The 21,084-nt window shown below is 45.5% G+C and overlaps 1 protein-coding gene across 5 annotated transcripts in view; it reads left to right on the top strand.

Annotated features, from left to right (window-relative positions):
* The window catches only part of TTC7B (tetratricopeptide repeat domain 7B), a 230,839-nt gene that overhangs the window by 152,850 nt on the left and 56,905 nt on the right, over positions 1-21,084 (top strand). For all 5 annotated transcript variants that reach the window (XM_081290633.1, XM_081290635.1, XM_081290634.1 and 2 more), the window contains one exon: positions 16,254-16,370. In XM_081290633.1, the coding sequence (XP_081146759.1) occupies positions 16,254-16,370 (117 nt within the window). The remainder of the gene's footprint in view (positions 1-16,253; positions 16,371-21,084) is intronic.

The raw sequence follows: 21,084 nt of genomic DNA, 5'->3' as shown, positions 1-21,084 counted from the left end.
CTAGATTTACTTATCCAGTCACTGTAAATAGGTATGTGGGTTGTCAGTGCTCTCTTCGGTTCTCCTGGTGCACCATTTCAAGGGCCTCCCCAGGTGTGTCCCTGGGAGTGAAGTTGTTAGGTCAGAGGATATGTGTATCTTTAACTTTACCAAAGAATTCCCAACTGCTTCTCAAAGCAGTCATGCTGTCACACTCGCACCAATACCCAAGAGCCCCCGTGGCTCTGCACACTCCTGCTGGGTGTTGCCTGGACTGTATGTTGGCAGTCTGAGCGTAGGTGAATGGCATCCCATTGTGAGTTTAGTTACGTGACCCTCATTACTGACGAGAGTGCACATTTTGTTATTTATTAGTCATTTAGCTTTTCTAAACTTTTGTGACATATACACGAGCTTCTCCATAGAATCCTTTCTTCTTTTCTACTTGGATGGGCCTTTTGTTGACCAACTTGTAAAATATTGTGTCCTCCTGCTGTGTGTTGCAGAAGTCTTCTCCCAAGTTGCCTTGTTTGCCTTTGCTTTCTCTTATCCTTGTTTTCTGCTGAGCAGAAGTTCTTAATTTTAAAGTAGTTGAATCGTCGATCATTTCCTTGATGGTCAGTGCTTCGTGTATCCAGCATAAGAAGCCTTGCCTTTCTCCAAGAACGAGGTGGCCTCCTGAGCTACCTCCTCAGAGCTTTCTTGTTTTGTTCCTCACCTCTGGAGCTGATCCAGAGCCTGTGTATGTGGAGACCAGTGTGACCTTCCAGAGTGGATGTCTGGTTGTCCAGCAGCTCGTGGTGACATTCTCTCCCTGTCGTCCACCCTTCTGGTTCTCACATGAGGCTGGGCAGTGTGCAGGCTGTCTGGCTCCCTGGTCCCGCTGCCACCCTGGCCCCGACAGCCCCTCACAGGTGGCAGGCTCTGGTAGCTTCCATTCCTCAGGCCTCTCACACGAGTTCCCATTCAGCTTGTCAAGTCCCACAAAATATCTGTGAGATTTTAATTGGGATTACATTTAATTTAATCACTCCATTTAGGGAGAATTATGGATCTATGACAGTGGGTTTCCTAATTCCTGGCCATTATATTTCTCTAATTATTTAGACCTTTAAAACTTCTTTTATGAAGTAAATTTTCTTCATAAAGGTTTTGCCTACATTTTACTGGATGTTTTTGAAGTTGCCTGAAAAAGTTTTCACACTTCTGTTGTCGGCACACGGGTGAGGCTATGTTTAATCAAATTGCTTCTTGCTGCAAGCGTGTGGAACGGCAGCTGATTTTTGTACATTCTTCTTGGTTCAGCTAAATTCTTAAAAATTCAAATAATTTATTTATCAATTAGTTTAGAATGTTTACAAAGATAATAACTTTAACTTGCCTGACTGTGTAGCCAGGACCTTCAGCACAGTCACAGTTCTTTCAGTGTTTTGCCATTAGGTCGTGTTTGTTTATGAATATTGTTTACGAGATTAAGGAGCTTTCCTTGATCCTGGTTTGCTAAGAGTTGTTTAATTAACCATGAATTGATAATCAATTTTAGCAGATACTTCTTCTGTGTCTTTGAGATATTTGATTTTACTCCTTTCATCTGTGAATATATATTAGTTGATATTTTATAGGATTAAGCTAACCTTATTTTTATGAAATAAGTCCTATATGGCCATGATAAATTAGCTTTTTTATGGACTTACTTTACCAATTTTTTTGGTACCAGGGATTGAACTCAAGGGCCCTAACCACTGAGCCACATCCCCAGCCCTTTCTTGTATTTTATTTAGAGACAGGGTCTCACTGAGTTGCTTAGTGCCTCACCATTGCTGAGGCTAGCTTTGAACTTACAATCCTCCCGCCTCAGCCTCCTGAGCCCCTGGGATTACAGGCATGTGCCACCACTCCTGGCTGCTTTACTCATTTTTAGAAGAACTTTGCATTTATGTTCACTTGCAAAATAGGTTTCTAATTTTTCTTTTTTATTCTTGTCAGGTTTTGGCAACTTATGGGTTAAGCCAGCCTCATAAGAATGATCTGGAGTAGTTCTTTTTTTGAGTGTGTTGGGATAATTTGTGTAATGTTAGTTAGAATTATTTTACCTAGAATGTTAGGTTTTGGTGGAATTCACCCAAAAAAAGCATATGGAGCTGGTCTTTTTTTCTATGGAAATATTTATTATGCTGCTTTTTAAAAGTGATTGATTATAGGATGCTCAGATTTCTGCTTCTTCATTGATTGTGTGTGATATAGAAGCTGTGATATAAAATGTGTGTGTGAGGGTTTTGCACTTCATCTGAGTTTGACTTTGACCAGCATAAAGCTGTTGACGTGGGTTTTATTCCCCTGTTGTCTGCAGTGCCCGTGGTTAAGGTTTTCATCCCTAATATTATTAATGCACCTTTTCTTTTTTTTTTTTTTTTTTTTTTGGACAGTCCTATCAGATATTTGTCTGTTACATTGATCTCTTCAAAAGAACCAGAGGCTTTTTTTTTTCTTTGTCTAATTGTATGTTTAGTTTCTCTTTCATGAACTTCTGTTCTTATTTTCACTATTTCCTGCCTGTTTTCTTCTTTCTGGAAGGTTTTTGTTTGTTTGTTTGTTTGTTTTTGACCTAAACATTTAAGACTAAAACTTTCCCTCTAAATAGTAAATTAGCTGTAAACCACAAGTTTCAATATGTGAAATTTTTATTGTGGCTTAGTTCTAAATATTTTTTAGATTTTCTGTTATTCTTTTTCAGCCCATTGTTTTAGAAGTGTGTTTTATGATTGTTGAATATGTGAGTTTTTCAACTTATCTTTTGCTATGGGCTTTTAACTTCACTGAATTATGTTCAGAATCTAAAATCTATCTGAATTTGAAATTAGTTGAGTTTGCTTTATGGCCCATATGTGATCACTTCATGTAACTATTCCATGTGTGCTTGAAAAGAATATTTTCTGCATTTGTTGTGTGATTTTTACATATTTTATTAGGCTAAGCTATTAACTCTACTATTCAGATCTTCTTTATTCTCACTGGGGTTTTTTTGTCTACTTTATCAATTATTAAGAGGAATTATGCTGAAATCTTCTGCTAAGATGGCAGTTTGGCCTATTTCACTGCACATGTATACCAATTTTTACTTTATGTATTTTTTAAGTTGTGCAATTAAGGTGCATATGACTTTAGAATTGCTGTCTTCCTAGAATACTCAACCGTTTGGGGTTTTTTGTTGTTGTTGTTGTTTTGGGTTTTTTTTAGTTGTAGTTGGACACTACTTTTATTTTGTTTATTTATTTTTATGTGGTGCTGAGGATCGAACCTAGTGCCTCGCACGTCCAGTGAGTGTTCTATCACTGAGTCACAACCCCAGCCCTCTAACCCTTTGTTATTGTGTTATAAGACTCATATTTTGCCTCAAATTCTATTTTCTATGATATACACACATATATACATATTTTATCAATATACATATCTTCATAAATGTGTACATATACATAGATACAAATATGTGCATGTATACCTGCATGTATGTGTGTGTACACAGTACTCAAACATACACTTATATCTTTATAGGTTAGGAATATTTTTTATATTTTCTTTGAATTTTTCATGTTTTGGGTGTACTCTTTTTTAAAAATTTTTTTTTAGTTGTTCATGAACCTTAATTTTATTTGTATTTATATGCAGTGCTAAGAATCAAACCCAGTGTTTCACCCATGTGAGGCAAGTGCTCTACTGCTGAGCCCACATCCTGGCCCTTGGATGTACTCTTGTACTCTTCATATAATTGATTGTTTTTTGTTTTGTTTTTTAACTTAGGCTGACAGTCTTATTCATTTCCATTTGTTATAAATACTGAACTATTTGTGTTATATAGATCTACCATCTCATTTGTGCTTTCAATTTGACCTGCATTGTTAAGATATCAATTACTCTCCTTTCCTACTTTCTTTTAGATTGATTATGTTTTTATTACATATTTTCCTTTACAAATGGAAAATAAATATTCTGTTTTGGTAGTGGTTGTTTAGTGATTACCCTAGAAATTTTAGTGAGCTCTTGCTGTCAAACTTTGTGTTTGTGTTTTAAAATGTATGGGCTTTCGTTTCAAAAGAGGTTTTCAAAGTGGATATACTGCCCTTGGCTTAAACATCTCATAGCACAAGTGACCCTGCTCCTTTTGTAATTATTGAGTTCAGTTGTAGTTCATTTTATTGTTGTCTGTGTTTTCTCTCTGATTGCTTTTAATTGCCTTTGAAATGTGCTTTTACACTTACACATCTAAGGGTGGATCCTATTCTGAATTCACTGTACTTTAAAAAGTGGGATTGGCATTGTTTGTGTTGTTTATCATTTCTAGAAAGCTCTCATCCATAGTCTTTAAATATTCTCTGCTTGCAGATAACATATAATTGAGTCTTCCCTTTATGGTTAGTGTTGGTAATGTCTGCCTCCTGTCTCAAGTGTTTGGTTCATACACATGTAATAGAATTAATGACACGGTTGGACTTCTGCCATTTCTGTAGGTACCTTGATTTTTTGTTTGTTTTTGTTTCTTTTTTTTAAATTCCTCCTGAACTGGATTTTTACTATTGAAATTTTGTTTTTTAAGCCCTTCAAATATTAAATACCTAAACAAAAGGATGAGAAGTTAATATTAACTGATTATATATTGTGTCTACACACTCTAAGTTTTTCCCAAAATAAAATTTAATAGCATACTCATTTTTTATATTGAGAAGTATTCACTTATTTTGGAATATTGACAATAGACTGTACTTGGTTTAAGAGCTTGGTCTTCCTTCTTTTGGAATGTTGCAGAAATTTCCCTTGATTAAGACGTTTTACTTAGTAATTTTCTTTACTGGCCTCAAAAGGTAGAAGCAGGTGCCAAGTGACGTTTAGAATAATCGTCTCTCTAAAAACAGTGAGGTGCTCTGTCGGGCCAGGGCTTTGATCAAGCCATTAGACTTTGTTTCTGCTGTTAAAATTTATTTTTAGAAAAATATTGAGATGAGAACTGACAGTTTGGGTTTTGTTTTTGTTGTTTGCTCTTTGTCTTTGGAAGCTAGATTGTCTAGTCCTGCAGTCCTGGTGGCATTTGAGGACTGCAGTCTTACCAAGACATTAGCATTTTGAGTCAGAAGCCACTGCCAGGGCAGAGTTTCTTGCCCTCAGACAAACTGGGGATGCAACTCTCCAGCGGATTTTTAATTGATTCAAATTTTTATTTTTTCCTATTTGCCCCATTCATGTATTCTCAGGAGGTCATTAGATCATAGCATACTTTAAGAAACCATTAGATGTTATCACAAAGCACAAGAAGGTGACTTGAAACCTCTCGAGGATACAGATACAAATTTGGATCATTATGGTGTATGGACAGCTCTTTTAAGTGTTTTGGTCCATAACTGTGATACACGGGAAGATTTTGAAACAAATCTCCATCACCTGGCTGGAGGAACACGGTGCTTCTTAAATATTGTTCTTCTCCACGTGGCCTTCAGCTCTCATACGTGTAGAAACAGATTTTGTCAGATGACTATGTTTGTTTGTTGTTTACACCGGTGAAAACTTACTATAAGGAAAGCAGTAGACATATGTAACATTAATTTAGTTGGTCATTTATTTAGCACTAATAACCACCAACGTTATGTACTGCTTTGAGACAGGCACTTTTTTAACTGATTTAGTTCTCAAGAGAACCATCTGGGATAGGTATTATTATCTCCATTGTGTAGATAAGAAAAACGAGACAGAGAGTTTGAGTAATCATTCAAGATCCTGTACCTAGAAGGCAGCAGAGCTGTAACAAGAACCCAGGCAGTCTGGCCTGGAAATTGTGCTCTAGAGCACAAGCTACCTTGAAAACGTTAGATTCCTGCCACACACCGGGCACCATTCTAGGTAGAGGGTCACTGCTGTGGCCAAACAAAGTTTCTGTGCTCTTTGAGCTTACCATCCACATGAGCAGAATTGTTATGCCATCTCCTCTGTCCAGCTCATCAGTAAACTAAAAACAAGGTTAGGGTCTCCTTCACTTAAATGGATGTAAATGTGATTTTTTAAAAAATCACTACTTGGCAAGTGAGACTGTCTCATTCACTCACACTCTCAGAGAAACTCAGTTAAGTTGAAGCAGCATCATAAGCAATGTTTTTATTTAGTGATGACTGAGAAGCCAGGTGCTATGGATTTTTTCATGCCTGCACTGAGTGATGAAGTAATGAACATGCTCATTAAATTTGCATTTGATAAAATGCTGGACCACAAGGAAAGAGGATGTTCTTCCCATCAACCTAGAAGAAACAGTCCCCTGATACCTGAAGGATGTCTGTGTGAAGGATGTCACAGTAGCCAACCCAGGGATGCTGATCCCACGATCCCTTGATCCCTCGGATGCAAGCTGGAAGGGGAAGAAAGACGGGCTGCTGATCAACATGGAATGTCATTTAGTGGGACAGTAGTTTATTTAAAACCAGCTTTCTAAACGATGGAAGAAACAGCCTGATTTACAGTTGAACATATATTTCTCCAAAGAAGGTAAACAGGTAGCCAGTAAACACATGAAAATATTCTCAGTGTTGCTAATCGTTAAGGAAATGTAAATCGAAACCTCAATGAGATGCTTCCTTCTACCCATTAGGTTGGCTGTTATTTAAAAAAGACCAGAATATCCTAGCGTTGGCTAGGATGTAGAAGAGCTGGACTCCTGCTGTGGGAATATGAAATAGCACTGCCTCCATGGAAACAGGATGGTGGTTCTTCAAAAAACCAAAAACAGAGCTCCTGCATGATCCATGAGTGCCACTGCTGGGTCTGTACCCAAAAGAATTGAGAGCAGGGGTGTGAACAGATGTTATAAGCCCAGGCTCCCAGGAGTATTCTTCATAGTTGCCCAAAAGGCAGGAGCAATCCAAGTGTCCAAGTGTCAGCAAATAAAGGGATAAACAAAATATGGTGTATACATACACAAATATGATCCAGCCTTAAAAAAGGAGGAAGATTCTAAGATAGACCAACGTAAATGAAAACTGAGGCCATTGTACTAAGTGAAGTAAGCCACTCACAAACAGGCAAACACCGTGTGATTCCATTTATGTGAGATTTCTAGAGTCATCAAAGTCATGGAGGAGGAGAATAGTAGCTCCAGGGCTGGAAGTGGGGGATGGGAGTTGTTTTATGGGCACAGAGTTTCTGTGTTGCAGGATGAAAGAGTCCTGGAGATGGCTGGGGGCAACAGCTGCACAGTGATGAGAATATACTCAATGCCACTGAGCTGTACACTTAAAATGGCCAAAATAGCAAATTTTATAATAAGTATGTTTTACTACATTTTAAAAAACACAACTTTTTACCTCTCATTATTGACAATTTGGTTGTAGAAGAGTTTCCAGCAATCTGGAATTAGATTAGATTAATGGGGACTCTTCTGCCCTTGTGATGCTCTGGCTTGGATAATTAAGCCAGCATTCTTCCGAGATGGACTTGCTAACCCAGGGAGCAGCTTCCTGGCACTCCACACCCATTTCTGCAATTGGTGTGAGGCTTAGGTCTGTGGTGATGTCTTCAGTCAATGTGGATGCCTTTCAAAAGAGACAGGAGCCTGAGATGCAATGAAAAGGGGGCCCAGAAGCTGAAAACCAAGTAGAAGAACTGGAAGAAAACTAGAGGATAAACACATTTGAATTTGTTAATAAGAGAGGTCTCTTTTCTGGAGGGTCAAGAGCAGGCAGGACCAGGGGGTTTTGGGTTGTTTTAAACAATGTTATTGTATTCTTTGTATTTTTATTTTATTTATTTACCTTTATGTGGTGCTGAGGATCAAACCCAGTGCCTCACATGTGCTAGGCAAGTGCTCTACCACTGAGCTCAGCCCCAGCCTTAGGACCTGGTTTTGAACCAGACTGGTCCGCCTGACCGCATTTCCACCTGACCGTACCAGGCAGGCCATTTGTCCCCAGTTTAAAATCTTCATGGAGTATCCTGCATCTTTTCCAGAAAAGTCTGCCCTTTTTAGTTTTTTTCCGAGTGTGCTGGCAAGAAAGTCTTCAGGACATGCCAGTCTTCCTGTTGGCCAGAGAGCACAACTCAGGCCGGTGGCCCTGGGTGCAGAGGGGTGAAGGGCTGCGAGAGGCAGGGAGGGAACCATGGCAGTGCTCCCACCAGAGCCACCCCCTTAGTGCAGGCATCCAGAGTAGAGTTATTTAAATGCTATCCTTTCCAAGTCTTCCTAGCTGTCTCATTGCACAGTTCAAAGTAGAGATTCATTCAGGGGGGTTCCTGGAAACTCCCAGTACCTAGCCTGGTGCTTGGCACACTGCAGATTTGAATATGTTTGCGTAGCGAATGGGTGAAAGCCACAGCCCCACTGACTGGCCTGGTGCCTTGGATGTGGCTCAGCATGCCTGCCTGTGTGACTTCTGCTGCCCCTTTGGGGTTTACTCTGTGCTTGCTATACTTGCTGTGCCACGTGCACTTGCCACCAACTCGTTTACCAAACCTGGGGGCAGCTGCTCTCTGCCTCAGGTAGCCCTCAGGACGTGGTCCCTTCTCTGAATAGAGTCTGTGGCTTTGAGGATAGCACAAGATGCGGTGGCTCCTTTGGGGACTGGAGGAGCCTTTGAAACATGGGCAGCAGAGTTCCAGGGGGGTTCACAATTCAGCCCAAGCAGGTCCTTCCCAGCATAGACGCCAGTTCCAAGTGCTAGTCAGAGTTGAGATCGTTGGTTGAAGCAGGAGTAAAAATGAGCCAAACTGGGGTATCTTGAGGTGATTTATTCCAGCTAAATATGTCAGTTGTTTGTTTGTTCTAAAAATACTGCTAGGAGGATGGGGGTGTACTCCAGATTGTTGACACTTTGACTGAAACGAGAAGCAAAATGTAACTGATATGGGATCCTGCAGGAGTCCCTGCCAGTCAGAAATCGGGGGCCAGGATAGGAGGCAGGGTCGCAGCCAAATCATCAGAGACGGGCTGTGGGTCTGTCCCCAGCTCTGCCCTTCACACCCAGCCTCAAAGCCTCCCAGCTGAGGATGAGGGGCTGCTGAGCCCCAAAGAGCGAGGCGTCGCCTCCCAACACCTCCTAATACCTTGGCTTCAAGAAACTCTGTTTTACTAAATAAATATGGTTTTGATTTTCCAGGACAGAGCGCAGCATCTGGGGCAGGGCCCCACGGTCCCCTCGCTCACTGACCAGATGGGAGAAAGGCCAGAGGAGCCACCCACTGTGTGCTGGCGCGTTGGGCCACGTCTCCTGGAGCAACCAGGGTGTTGAAAGTAACCAAGTTTCTAGAACTTCTTTGTTGGTTAAATTACTCTCAGCAGTTTCCCTGTAGTCCCTGGGCCAGCCACTCGTGGGGGTGGGGGGTGCTCCATTATGAGAGAAGGTCATTGCTTCTGTTATGCACTGAGAAGCAGCTGGCTTGGAATGTGGGTTTTAACAGGGACTAAGTATTCAGATTTGACCCTGGAAAGCTTAGAGACTGGGGGTTTCTGACCAGTGGCCTGTGAGCTCAGTTGTTCTAGCAGAGTTTTTAGGCCAGTGCACATTTCAAAGTCATGTGGATTTGATGACAGTTTTGACGGCCGGCATAAGGTCAAACTCTCCCAGCTCCTGTTTACCTCCTATTCTGGCAGGCCCATGGGTCTCCAGGACCCACAGTGGCAGCATGGGGGGCCTTGATGTGGGTGCCATGGTGAAGGGTGTCCCTCAGTTTGTACGCTGTAGCCACCTGGCAGACCTTCACTGGAGTCGTGGACACCCTGGGCAGGGTTACAGCCCAGCGGTCAGAAGGTGATCTGGGGAAGAGGCGCGTGCTGTTCAGACCACAGCGGTTCCCTTCAAACATGAGCCTAAAGGGCTGTTCAGAACTCCCGCTGCGCCTAAGATCACAGCGCCCCCTGTGTGCTCCTGTGGCTCTCACTGCAGCCAGGCATGGTGCACAACTGTATTCCCAGCGCCCAAGAGGCTGAGAAAGAGTCACATGACGCAGGCATTCAGAGCCAGCCTGGGTAAAATAGCAAGACCTGTCTCAAAAAAACAACAACAAAAAAAACTCATTGGATTGAAATAAACAGGTCGTTTTTCCCAAGTGAAGAGGCTAAGGGAACTCTTCCTCTGAGAGCTTTTTTCTTCTTTTTGTAGAATTAGACCACTGAAAGTTAGGATGTAGAGTTATGAGCTGCAGTGGTACCTCTTGAATGTGACTTTGCATGTGAATTCCCTGGGAACCTAGCTACACTCAGATTTGGGTTCATGGGATCTAGGCTAAGTGGAGAACATGAGGTTCTATTTCTCATGAGCTCCAGGAGATTCTGCCTGTCCTGGACCATACTCTAAATGGCAAAGTATTCTAGGACCTCACATGGACTTTTCCAGCTTTGGATTAATTGGGAAAAATCTATATTTTTTTCTAATGAGCCCATGAATAGCATGTCAATACAGCAATTAGGTAAGCCAGAGGATCTAAGAAATTATGTATTTTTTGTGTAACTCTTGAGTAATTAGATCATTCATTCAAATGACATTTATTGAGTATTTGCAATTAGTGAGGCCCTAGGCAGTGTTTGACATCCAGTGGCACAGTCATGTGAACTGGTTCTGCTCCTCGGCCCTTCTACCCGTTGTCAGAGGGGCTTCGGGTGCTTTGTGGTCTATCAATTCTGGCATGTGCACAATGGTAAGACCAGCACTGTGAGCTCACCTGGCATGAATCAGACCCCATTGAACTATGCCAGGCCAGTCACAGTACTGATTTTCAGGGACAGTGACTCAGCCCAGAACCACTGGGTGCTTTTTTGCAGAGATACACTATCTTCCAAGATCAGCCTGCTTGGGAAACCCCCAGGAGAGTCAGAGCTCCAAACCGCATGTAGTAGGCCATCAAAAATGTTGGTGATGAAAGTAGATTTCCTTAAAGCCACACTGGAACCTGAAAGAACCCCTTGTCCCCTTCTGAGGGGTTGGCTAGATGGATTTGGTGCCCTCCTCCCCCAGTGGGGGCTGCATGGGGCCTGCTTCACCCTCCCCTTCATCCTGTTCACAGCTGACTCACTTGGCTTCCAGTCTCCATCTCTCTTCTCTCACCACATGCTTTGGCATATCACTTTTGAGTTCTTACCATTTTAATCCATTGTCTGCCAAACCACCTTCTCAGTTTAAAATTTCATTTGAACATACCTGCCCCCACGCACCTGGGCTGATATGCTCTGCTACCTGGGGACAGATGCACACTTTTCTTCAGGTGATTGGAAGCCTATTCTAGCTCTCCATGCAGGCTCCCCGGCCTTGGGAGAGAGCTGGGAAGGCACTTGGGGCCCCACTGCCAGGGCCCCACCTGAGCAGGCTTTTCCACCCAGCTGTTCTGCATCCCTGCCTGCGTTCAGTAGGTAAGCAAGGACCCTGGCATGCTGGGCCCAGGAGCTCACCCACACAGGTCAGCACAGAATGCCAAATGTTCAGATTCCTGTGGTGTCCTTCTAAATGGGCTGCCGTGAGTGCAGCGTTCACAGGTCGGCTGCTTGGAGGGTTGGGTGTACTAGTCTGCATGGTTCCTCCGGGCCACACTTCACAAGGGCATTTTTTACATTGCCAAATAAGATGGAGGGAGTTACTACTTTAGTTTTACTCTAGACTGTTCTGATTTATTTTCATTGAGAGTTCTTCATCAGAAGGTTTTGTAAGGCATATTGCATTTCCACATTTAGACATATCTATCTTTCAACTTTAGTTTAACAGGTACCTGGTTCCCTACCCAGGTCTGGAGTCTAGGACTCAGGGGGATGGGTCCAGGATAAAGCCAAAGAACAGTCAGGGACCAATATAGATCTGTGAAGGGGCACTTTTCAGGGGTTCAGAAAGTCTTCTTGGGCAGGGCACTAGATGGTCAGCTTGGCCCTGATAAATGAAAGTTTGATTCATGTCCTATAGTAAACAGTGTAAAGTCACAGTGCTGCAGCTCCAGACCCTTACCAGGGGTGGGGTAAGGGTGGGGTGTGAGTCCTTCTGAGCTCAGCACTAAGTCAAACATAGTTGGTATTTCAAGAATTACCTCAGGATTGTTTTTAAAATTCCCCAAATCAGGTTAGATATTATACTATTATTTTTGTTTGTTTTAAGTAATAAAGTAAAACTTTGATTAACTGGGTCCTTCAAATAAGTAGAATTTTATATGCAGCAGACTTTGTTGTGAAAGGCAAGTCAGAAACACACACACACACACACACACACACACACACACACACGCATGCAGACTTTTTAAAAAACTCAAGATAGCCAAGGAGCAATAATCGGCTGCCCAACTTCCCCTCAAGGCCACAGTGGGCCCTGACTAAGCCATACATTCTCTGGGGACTGTACTTTGTACCACTCTGCATTCCCTTCTGGTTCTAACCCAGAGCCTTATGCATTTTAGGGTGTTGGCTATTTGGCAATGGGTTAGATGCTGGATGTGTCTGCTGGTGTTGGTGGTGTGGTTAGGTTTGAAATCATCCTCCCGTTCCTTGTTGAGTGCTTTGGAGTCACACAGAATTGGGTTTAAAAACTTGTTCTAACAATCACCAGTGGTATCAACTAGGGCAAATTGCTCAACCCACCACTTAATTTGTGGGTTGTAAGAATCAGCAATTAAATATTTAGGGTCTGGCAGCTGCTGTTACTGTTGTTATTTTCTGGTCTTGAAAGTAGAAGTTTCCTGGCTGGCCGGTCAGCTTTCCGTGGTCCTGAGCTCTCCTGCGAGTTGTAATTGTATCTCTGTTAGAGGCGTGGCTCCTATTCTGTGAGTGGCCTCCGGTGAGGAGGTGCTGTTTGAGCTGGATCTCGAGGGTGGAATAGGTGCTTCAAGGCAGAGAGGCTGGATGGAAAAGTCCTTCCAAGCACAGGGAACAGAGTATGCGAAGACTCGAGCGTGAGGGCAGAGGGCATGGGGAGAAAGTTGGGTATGGCCCAAGTTGGGAGTATATGTGATGGCTATGAACAGATCTGTGGGAGGCCAGCATGTGGGCAGGAGCCAGAGCACAGAAGACGCTGCAGATGAGGCTAAACTTGGGTTATCAGTAATGGAGTCCAGTTGATATTTTAGCGCAGTTCTTCTTTTCTTCATTAATTTTATGTAAGTTTTCAATGAGTCTTTGAACAAAATAGTTCTCTTTTAAAAATTAGGTTACTGCATCTGGAGCCAGCTGTAGGGTATGAGGAGAACACCTGCTGACACGAGACTGCTGACCCAAGTCATGGTAGCATTTGGTGTCTTGGCCAGCAGGAGGTCTCACCTGGCCGACCCCTCTGCCCTCCGCATCAAGTCGACGATTAGACGGATTGAAATGTAGCCAATGCTGGTTTGTCCACGCTTTTTCATCACCGTGTTTTTGCCTCTGGATGTCTCCTGTCCAGTGACTCTGTAATAACTCTGACCATGGACTGTGGCAACTCGTGAGTGAAGCATGTTCGTGAACTCAGCTCTGTGCTGAAGCAGCCTGGAGATGCACAGGCAGCGTTCAGCAGCGTAGGGACGCTCGTCCCAGGGCTGTTTCCGGCACTGCTTCCCACCTCTGAGCCAGCTGAGGTTTGGGGAAAGGGTGAGAAGGCAGCACCGCCTTGCCAGGCCCTCTCCCCAAGCTGTGTGTTGAGCATCCCTCCCCCCAACCCCCGTGTGTCAGAGAAGCTTGGCAGGTGTGTCACAGTGCACAGACCTGCTGGTGGCTAGAGGGTTGGAATCCCTGCCTGTGCTCTGGGCTTTCCTGCTTCTCTCCTCTGCAGATATCTCTCATGCTGTCCCTCTTGCCTCACTCTCAAGTGTCCTTTCCATCCTTGGAGCTCAGCAGTTCTACTATTGTTCTTCCTGTCTGGTTCCCTTAAATCCAGCCCACACCTTTTCAACTCCATATCCTGAGTCAAGTATTTGAAAGCTGTTATTTCATGTTAATTAGAAGTTCTTTTTCCAGCCAAAAAGCCTTGCACAGAACTGTTCCCCCCAAGCTGAAGCTTAGATGCATGCTTTGGTGTTTTGTACTTTGGGTGCAGTGAAAGGGCTCGTGGTAATTGCCGTGAGAGCTGCACCGCCGCCCACCGGGCAGGGGAACCTTCCCACCGGCTCTGTGGCCCTCCTCTGAGCCTGGCCGAGCCAGAGGGGTTCCGCATACCTGTAAGATCCTCCCTCCGTGCAGTGCCAGCGGCATGGCCTTCTGCCTCACCACTGTCCTGGGGTGTCTCCCCTGTGTACAGTTGCCTAACAGTCACCCCTCATCCAGAGGAGTTTCTGGGCCTCTGGGTAGAGTCCACCAAGGCGGATAGGTGACCACTGGCAGGTATCACTGCCTTTAACAAGCCTCCCATGGGACCTGAGTTTGGTGGAGATTCTGGGGGGAAGGGACTCCTGCCACATTCTGGACTCTGCAGAACCAGCTTCCAGTTCCTTTAAAAACCCCTTGGGACACCCAGAGTGGCTGCCATTCCCCTTAAGTGGCCCCAGTAAGGCTTCAGAGGAACTTCAGGCTGTGAAGCATAGGCCAAACCCCTTCTCACATCTGGCCGTGCTGCTCTCTGCCCTTTTGCTTCTGGGCCAGAGACTGTGTCCTTCCCACCATCAGTTTCATCGTCCCATCAGCCCAGGTTCTGCAAACCCTGGTTGAGGTGGTTGCTGCTTAGAACCCCCTAGGAGCCACCAGAACCCCTTAGGCTCCCTTTGTTCCACGCAGAGGAAGTGGTTGGTGCTGACCCAGTCCTGAGCTTGGGTGGTGACAGCAGGACCATTCTCATTCATCACTTGCAGTTGGGAAGAGACCTGGCTCCTCAGGGACCTCCGGAGAAGGCTGTCTCACCTGCAAGGTCAAGGAACTCTCCTGTGTATTTGAGATTGCTGGCAACACATCTCCATCTCCTGTGGTTTACAGAGAAGTTGTCCATGAGCAGATGTTGAGGAAAGGCCTGTAGACCTCAGTACAGTGCAAGGCTGTGAGGGGAGGACAGGGAGAGGTGTTGAGGCTCTGACCGTCATGAGGAAAATCACTTCCAGAAAACACATGGCCAGAGGGCAGCTACACAGCTTTGGCGTATAGGACACACCTGCCAAGAGAGGCCTGGCACACAGCAGACCTTCAGTGACTACAGCAGCTGCTACCTCCCTTTAACCACAAACACCAGCTGCTCTGGGCCTCACTGGGTAGAAGGTGCAGGTGTGGCAGTGGCATCACCAGGAGACTTACTCACTGACGCTGGGCTTTAGCTGCGCCGAAGAGGAGCTGGAGAGAGGTGGACTGGTAGAGACTGCTCTCGAGATGCGGCGTACATAGCAATGGGGCTCAAGAAGCATGGTGTCTGGCCAGTGGCTTGTATTGGCAGGACTAAAGCATCCCATAGGATGCGAGGCATGGGAGGGGATACATGGCACCGTGAGAGGAGAATGGCCAGGGGTGATGTCTCTGGGGGCTAGAGAATTGGGACATGTTGCTGCAGGCAGTAAGAATCATTGCTGGGACTAAAAAGATTGGGTTTCTGAGAGCTGGACAGGAAGACCACTGGGAGGGAACCTGGCCCCGTGCTGGGGCTTCCTCCAGGACAGTGAGTGGTGATGAGTCCAGGGACCAAAACACTGAAGTCTGCAGCCACACAGGTTGATGTCCACAGAGAGACAGGAGACTCTGGAGCTGGGTATGGCTGCTGGGCCAAGAAAGCGAAGGTTCCGAGCTTAGCACTCAGGTCTAGAGGGAGGCTGAAGCCAGTGGTGGGGACAAAACTAGGGAAAAGACGCCTTGGTGACTCTGGGGTGTGTTACTGGGTAGTCCCCGAATAGCAGGCTGGGCCGACCAAGCAGGGAGCGCCTGCTCAGCACCCCTTTGTGTGCCTTCAGGCCAGGCTTTCCAAGCTTCCCAGATGATAAGCAGCGCAGAGGGTTTTCTGTAGATATTTATATCAATGGAGTCACATCCCTTGTGTAATTTTGTAAATAAATCAACACTCACTTTTAATGATGTTTCATAGATAAGTTGGTTTTGTTCTAAAAGATATGCTCTTAATAAAATCCCAGTGTTCAAAGTAAAAGTGGCTGCTCAGATGCGCTAACCCCACCACAGTTAGTTGCCCTGCACTTGCATTTGCCTCCCTGGTGAGACTTACGCAAAGGCAGACATGGAGCTGGGGTTCTAGAATGCTTGGCGCTGTAGCCACTGCCCCCTACAACACTCAGGCATGTCCCCATTCTGAGTGCAGCTGCCCCTGGATGAGCCCACCTCTCTGTGTGTTCAAGTGGCAGCCCCCTGGCATGACCTGAGTTGTTCTCCCTATCTTCCCCTGTAGACTACTGTTTTCCAAAGTGAAGTTGGAGTCCCTCTGCCGGGGCCCAGATGAGGCACTGCTCACCTGTAAGCACATGTTACAGATATGGAAATCCTGCTACAACCTGACCAATCCCAGGTAAGAGGCCAGTGGCGCCTGTTTTGTGTGGCTTTTGCATGGGTCTCCACCTATCAGTACCATTTCTGATAGACCTTTAGTGGGCATCAAATAGTAGGGATGGAGCTTCACGTCACTTTAAGGAACTTCTCTCCCAGAGGCTGATGAGGCCTTCAAGCTATGGGCCATGGTGACCTCTAGGCGCATCTGGTAATGGTGCTTTCTCCAGTGTCTCTCTACCAGTTTCTCTCTACCAGCCATTTACTTAACTTCTGTGACAAGTCTGACCATCTGCCTGGTAATGAGAGTCTATCCTAGTCAGTGATATATATTCCAGGTGGGGATCTTGCAATAGAGCTGAACCTGCACAATCCTACTAAGGACAGAGGAAATTGTTCTCAGCATGATAAAATATAATTTCAAAAAAATTAAAATCACTTTTCATACAAATATAAACTAAATACATGTCAAAGTTTCTACTTACCACACTAAGTACAGTGTTAAGACTGGATCAAAGAATAATTTGAAAAACATTTGTATAGGCAGAAATGCTGAAATGAATTTGCAAATAGATGCAAAAAACAGTATCCTATGAGACAGTGAAATGCATTGTTTGGGGTTATGTTCTCGACAGGGTAGAGATCAACTGTAGCTCTACCAGACAAAACCCATTTGTCTTATTATCAGTTTTCTGTGGTTAGTTTTTGCCCTTTAAAGCCGTAAAGTACCCCAGTTAACTTTGGCTTCCTGTTGAAGCCAAAGGTGCCACCCTTTAGAGGCAGCCGACCTGGGGAATGGGGACCAGTCACTCCCAGAAGCCTACTGCAGACACCTGGGAACCCATTTGCCCATTTCTAAGCCTTGGGCACTTTTTCCTGACATGTTTGGGTGACTAAGTGTCCCCTGCCCTGGGGAGGAAGTAATCTAATGCAGAGGGACCCAATGAGTCAGGCGAATTCACAAAACTGCTCCTGCACTTGAACTTTCCAAGTTCATGGCAAGGTGTATGGACAGCCCCTGTTATGCTCTGAAGAATCTGGAGCCTGAAAATGGTAAATGAGCACCAATGGTGTGGGCTGGTGGCCATGGTCTGCAAAGAACTGTGGAAAGGCAAAGTGGGGGTGTAGTTAGGCACCACAGAACAAAGGCAGGGCTCCCTGTGAGATTTTGTTTTACAAAAGCTTCTGCAGTTTAAAAAAAAAAAAAAAGTAGTGTTCAAAATCAGGGCTCTGTGAAGGGGCTGGCCACTGTGAACTGACCCTAGCTAGAACTGTGACCAGCCTATGGTGGAGCAGCTGAAGGAGAGGCTTAGCCTGGAAAGCCAGCCACAAGGGCTGATGGTCTCCTGTGACTGTGTGTCCTTCTTCTTGGTGAAGTATAATAATGAGGCTGGTCTCTTCCCTCTCATGCAGTTGATCTGACAGTCTTAAGTCTGTAAGCAAAATGGGAAAGCCTATATTTGTCTCCCCCAGGCCCCCACCCCTGGCCTATCAGTAGCATCAGGATCTGGGGAGCCTTTGCCTCGTCACGGAGCTAACAGCAGATACTGCCCCAGCTGGTTGCCTCCGTGCTGGAGCACATCCTTCGCCAGTACCCCCTTTAAAAAGGAGAAAATAAACCCATCAGCTTTCGTGTTGCCAATTTTCCCTCAGCTCTCCACACCTCTCCCACCTCCCCACATTTCCTCCCACTTAGCAACCAAGAATATTGAATGTGAGGAGAAAGAAATAGCAGAATTGGAAAGCTTTTTAAAAATACTTAACCAAATGTTGGGCTCTGACCATACTTCCTCCGTTTCCTGCAGGATCTCTCGGGGCAGAGCAGAAAGGACTCGGCTTTGGGCACAGAGCCTGGGTGGGGCTGGGATAGTGGAGGAGGCTCCTGTAGTTACTCAGAGCTGCTTTTTCCAAACCATGGGGCGGGGGACTGTGGGGTGGGGGGTAGTACTGAGCAGCTTCTTATTAAGAAGCTTCCTGTTTTGTTTTATTTTTTAACTTTATTTTCTCTGGGATATAAATATATACTTCTTCAGCAGTCCTTACCATTGGGCAAATTTAGCTGTGCTCCTAGTCTGCTTGGGTAAGCAGTGACCCTGGCCATAGAGGAAATCATAAAGAGGGAGGGCAGTGTGTTGTGGGGTGAGCACACATCCTAGCCTCCAGATGAGGCAAGGTGGGACCAGCAGCCTAGAGGCTGTCTTTGGGTCACACCAGGCTTTAGAAAAGGGTAGAATCACATGAACAAGTGCACGAGAAGCATCCCTTCCTAAAAATAAAACAAACTGAAAGCTAAGCAGAAAGATTTTGGTAGGAAGCAGTTGGTTTCTGTCTGGAGTAGGTTCATGCTGACTCCCTGGCTCCTGGCTCCCTGGCTTCTGCACATGCGCAGTTGCAGCAGGGCCCTTTGCTCCACCTGCCAGGAAGCTTCCAGCCCTCCCACCTTTTTCCCCTGCTGAGTCCATCCAGAGGCTCGGCACAGGCCCCCAGGGCTGCAAGCAGCCGAGGAGGTGGTGGGCAGTCACTGGGAGGGAGTGGCCACACTGAAAACAGACGCTGACTCCTTGGTCCCTGCAGCTCCTGCCCTCTTTATTTTTGCTCCTGGCCGAGCTGAGCTTGGGAAGCCTTGGCTAGCAGGTCCCCTGTACTTGCAGAATGCAGCTCTGGCTGCAGACTCAGTGGTGGTGGCATCTCCAGCTCACGGTACCTATGACAGGGTGTTTGGAGCTTCAGAAGCCTTTGTTTTCTTTCCCATGGTCTGCAGTTTTGCTTGCATTTAGGATAGAAATCTGTCTAGTATTTTGTCTTCCCTTCCTTAGTAAAATGCAAAGCTCCCTGAGTTCTTGTGAATATTGACTTGGCCACTCAGGACAGTGCGAATCTGACCAGAATCTCACCAGAGGCCCCAGCAGGCTGCCTCCCTGGATAGCACAGCACGTCAGCAAGGCTCGCTAATGACCACGGTTATTTAAATTCACAGTGCCAGCACTGCACCGGCGTTAATGTGCTAGCTAAAGGAGGGTAAATGACTTGCCTCAGTTTGCCCAATTAAATGAGCAGTAGAGCTATGATTCACAGCCAGGTCTGCCTGACACCAGAGCTCACTCCATGGCAGGGGAACGCCTCTCCCAAGGCAATGGCCAGCTTCCTTCCTTCCTTCCTTCCTTCCTTCCTTCCTTCCTTCCTTCCTTCCTTTCTTTTTTTTTTAATTGCTAACGACGTCTTTCCCTCTTCATGCCACTTTGATTCCTAAGTCCTATTTCAGTCACTTACCAACAAATAGCATTTAAAGTTAGAGTGCGCGTGCGCGCGCGCGCGCGCGCGCGCACACACACACACACACACACACACACTTTCTTTCTTTGCTCTGATCTCAGTTGGAAGCTGGAGACCCCATGTCATGCTCACAGCTATCAGCATTTGGGCAGAGCTTTTCTTTACAGGGACCATTCTTTCATCTCCAAAGAAGACAGATAAAATGGGCAGATGTCATGTTATAGCATTCCCATTTTACTGAAGGCAAGGTTGAGGCTTGGCTATTTTAGGAATAGGCCCTTGATTCTATAGGCCCAGGAAGCCTAGGGAAAAAAAAAAGTAAAAGTTCCTCTCTGTCTGCCTGTGCTCTGCCCTCCACCCCTTTGTCCTTGTATTTGTTGTGTGCCACAAATTTCCCAGGAGTTGAGAAGTGGCAAGAAGTCCAGGGCTCTGACTCCTGGTCCACCACCACCTCTTCCCTCTGGGTGGCTGTGGACCGTGAAGATTTCCAGGAGAGGCTTTCAATTTTCGGTGTCACATTAACTGGCATTACAATATGCAGTATATCTGAATCTTCATTCGTGATGAGGAAGAGAAATTCACTGCATGTGTGCATCTAGGCAAGTGGATACCTCAGCTTGTGCCACGGCTCAGGGGTCCTTCTGCTTTCCTCACCTAGACCACTTCCCAGCACTGCTGAGCAGGAACGGCTTCTCTCTCCTCCAGCCCACCTCATTTTTTAAATATGTATAATTTTTTAGTTATAGATGGACACAATACCTTTATTTTATTTTAGGATCAAACCCAGGGCCTCACACATGCTAGGCAAGCACTCCACACTGAACCACAGCCTCAGCCCTAGCCCTCACTGGGAATTGCTCCCATCAGCCTCAGGGCCAGACATAGGAGAGGAGAGGTGAGGTGCTGGGGGGGTCCATGGGAACTGCCCATGAAGGCAGTGTCCAGAGGGAGAAAGGAAGGTAACTTTCAGTCTGTGTGAGAGAGACTGGCCAGGGAGAACTCGGGAGTCTCCAGAGTTGACCAAGACATTCATTCCCTAGCTCTTTTCCCCATGATCTGTGGGCTTTCGCAAAGGCAAGTCTTGATTGGATAAAACTCTACACCATGTAAATGAAGAACTAAAAATTGTTTAAAGCAACAAGCAAAATGTTTAATCAGTCACAAATACCTAATTATTTTTAGACAGAAAATATTCAGTATGGAACAAAACGCTCCATTTTGAATGGTCAATTGTTGCTTATATACTCTTTTGGGGGGGGAACTATGGAAGGCAAACTGAGGAAACAACTACTCAAAACTTCCCCACTGATGGAGGGACAAGGGACATGGGCCCTGTGTTGTTGTCAGTGAGCAAGGTTCACAAATTAGTATTATGGGCTCAGTTGGGGTTTCTAGTGTTTGGAGTAGGAGGCCCTTGGCCCGGCCTCCCACACCTCCCACGGCTGCCGCAGAAGGCAGGGCAG

This window comes from Spermophilus citellus, assembly GCF_964194105.1.
Source record: "Spermophilus citellus genome assembly, chromosome: 4".
Taxonomy (NCBI): domain Eukaryota; kingdom Metazoa; phylum Chordata; class Mammalia; order Rodentia; family Sciuridae; genus Spermophilus; species Spermophilus citellus.
The sequence above is the reverse complement of the archived record's forward strand: the minus strand, read 5'-3'. Positions and strand labels throughout refer to the sequence as shown.